Source organism: Propithecus coquereli, unplaced genomic scaffold, assembly GCF_000956105.1.
Source record: "Propithecus coquereli isolate 6110/MARCELLA unplaced genomic scaffold, Pcoq_1.0 Scaffold700, whole genome shotgun sequence".
In the NCBI taxonomy this organism is placed as follows: Eukaryota; Metazoa; Chordata; class Mammalia; order Primates; family Indriidae; genus Propithecus; species Propithecus coquereli.
This window is the reverse complement of record NW_012153064.1, coordinates 413,503-416,459: the sequence shown is the minus strand read 5'-3', so window position 1 is coordinate 416,459 and position 2,957 is coordinate 413,503. Positions and strand designations below refer to the sequence as shown.

The following is a 2,957-nucleotide window of genomic DNA, read 5'->3' as shown; positions in this document are numbered from 1 at the left end:
TTCATGGTTATAAGAACCAATGTGGGGATTTTTCTAGTTTTCAGGCATGTCTATTCCAATTATACATTCAGGAAATGTAAAAATAACCATGGAGTGGGCCCATGAAACCTAGGTCCTTTAATACCTGATCAAAATTTTTATTGGTTAACCATAGTGGTGTTTGGGGTCCTCAAGAATTAGTGTGAATTCAAAGTTAATGTCCACTAATTCATTACAGTCTGGGTATTTTTTAGAGTCACCCTGGTAAATGGCAGAGGGGATGTCTCGGAAGACCATCCATAGAATATATTAATGCCTGTGGCAGTGCTGCAGGGCCTTTCCTCAAGAGGATCTGGCCTCTTTTCAGTCAAAGGGCTTTGAATTTGTAAAGTGACTTGGAATTGGAAACCAGGTAAAATCTATGTTTTTCCTTTGTGGCAACTCAAGTCAGTTTTCTCGTCACCAGATGCAGAATGTCTGCTGTTGTAAAGATAAGTAGGATTTTAGTAGCCTGCCCATCTCTTTCATTCTAAAGACCATAACCTATTTGCTATTACCAAAGATATCTGAGGGCCCAAGTGTGCTAGTCACCACTTAGTTCTTGCTGTTGAATATAGTATTTGTGTCCATCTTGTCCCCACTGGTTAGGCACTGACACTGCAGGATCCCATCATCCCCACTGAAATTGGGACACCCTCCTCAAGCATCTACCATCATCGTACCTTGTGCTGAGAAGACAGACACTGCAAAGCTTTTCAAGGATACTGGTAATTCCCTTAATGAGGTATTTCTTGATGCCCTAGTAAATGCAGTGTCTTTCAGGCTCCCTCCGGTTATGACCTGAGGGTCATAATGGGGAAAGGGTGAAGGTCACATATGGTAAATTCAACTTAATATTTTTATCATCCTACACCTTTAGACTCTTTCCTCTGCATTCTAGAGTTCCAGCAATTAGCTGTAAATAAGAATTTATTTAAAGATTTAGTCAACCGAGCAAGTAAACTAGCTACAAAAGCTAACACATTAAACCTAGAATCTGTGATAGGGACCAACTATAAATATATCAATCTACTTACCAGGATCCATCTCCAAATTAAATTTTAGCCATATTTTCCAAGTAATTGATTCCTTCTTGAAGTTCCTGGTCAACAGCTCAGATTGATGGATATGAAATATACAGAGCTTAAAATGAGAAATATTGTGCAAATCCAAGAAATCAGATCCATTCCTATTTGCATCTTTGAGCCTTTCAGTTGTCACTACACAAAAAGGAAATTACTCGCCTCAATCCATGTAGTCTTTAGGCAGTTCTCGCCCAGAGCAGGACAAGCTGTCTTCTTGACCTGGATCACACCTGACAGAAAGGTGGGATAAAGGCAATTGCAGCATGGCCTAAGGGGGGTGGCACACAGATATACCTTTCTTCCCTGGTCAGCTGAAAGCCACTTCATCATCAGTGATAGTCAAAATCAGAACTCTCCGCTGACATGCCAAGTTCAATACAGGCGGTACATATGATTTTGGTTGTTGGTGAATTGACTATAGGGATTTGGGGAAATGGATTCATTGCACTAGTTAACTGCATTGGCTGACTCAAGAGAAGAGATGTCTCCTTGACTGGCATCATCCTGACCAGCTAGGTCATCTGCAGAATTTGCTTATGATGTGTAATATCATTCAATGACTTCGTCATGCTGCTCTCTCCAGGTACACATGACAATGGTGACCAAGCAAGCATTTTGGATGTTGTCTGGACACTTGCCAATAATTTAAGTGTCTGTTTTACATCTTGCCTCAGCATCTTCTACTTACTCAATATAGCTAATATAGTCCATCCATTTTTCTTCCAGTTGAAGCTAAAAATCACCAGAGTCATCTTTGGGATCCTTCTGAGGTCTTTTCTCAACTCCTTAATTGTTAGCATTTCAATGAATAATGATATGTGGCATCACTTCTTCAAGGCCAGCCATGAAGAAAACATTACTTGGCAATTCAAAGTGAGTAAAATCCCAAATACTTTCAAATAGATGCCTCTGAACCTGGGAGGTATTGTTCCCTTTATTCTTTGCCTGATCTCATTTTTCTTGTTGCTTTTCTTCCTATTTAGACACACTAAGCAGATGAAACTTCGTGCCACAGAGTGCAGAGACCCCAGCAGAGAAGCCCACAAGGGCCATGAAGGCAGTGATCATCTTTCTGCTCCTCCTCATTGTGTACCATGCAGTCTTTCTGGTAATAACCTCTAGCTTTCTGATTCCTCAGGGAAAACTAGCGGTGATAATTGGTGGCATAGTAACTGTCATTTTCCCATCAAGTCATTCTACATCCTGATCATGGGAAACAACAAGCTGAGAGAAGCTTTTTCTGAAGGTGTTAAGAGTTGTGTAGAATTTCTGCAAAGAAAGGAAGCCCTTTGTTCCATAGAGACCCTTAGAGAATATCCTTGAATACAGGAGAAAGAAATCAAGGAAAGACTTTCTCCTTTCTCCCAAGTGTTTGCATTCATTTTTTTCTTATATGTTATTGGAAATCATTAATATCTTTTGTGTTTCTTCACATTTATGTCTTGTTTAGTTTAGAATCTAACGTTATCATTGAACCACATATGTTTTCTTTGTCTTCACAGGAAAAATGAATCTAAATCCCACACTAATATTTCACGTTATTGACTAAATGCAAAGAGGTTCTAATTCTTTTCTTTCGTATATATACTGGCAAATGCCTTGTACTCAATGAGTAGAAGCATTTCAGGCAAACAGACCATGGGGAAGAAATTTGAGAAATCATTAGCCTTTCCTATAAAATCGATCGTGTAAAAAACTCTCTTCTTTGAACTGAAAACCAGTTTTTATCTTTACTGCCCTATCCCTTTCATTTCTGGAAAGGTTTGTCCAGATCAATAGGGGAGAAAAACAATCTTTGGTAAGATTCTGCATAGGATGATATATGATGTGAGAAAAGAAGTATGATTTAAGAAA

The 2,957-nt window shown here is 39.1% G+C and overlaps 1 protein-coding gene across 1 annotated transcript; it reads left to right on the top strand.

Annotated features, from left to right (window-relative positions):
• Positions 1-1,466: 1,466 nt before the first annotated feature.
• Positions 1,467-2,403, top strand: LOC105823962 (taste receptor type 2 member 9). Its single transcript, XM_012661262.1, is given in 4 exon segments — positions 1,467-2,146; positions 2,148-2,299; positions 2,302-2,339; positions 2,341-2,403. Coding segments are annotated over 4 exon segments (933 nt in total).
• Positions 2,404-2,957: the final 554 nt, after the last annotated feature.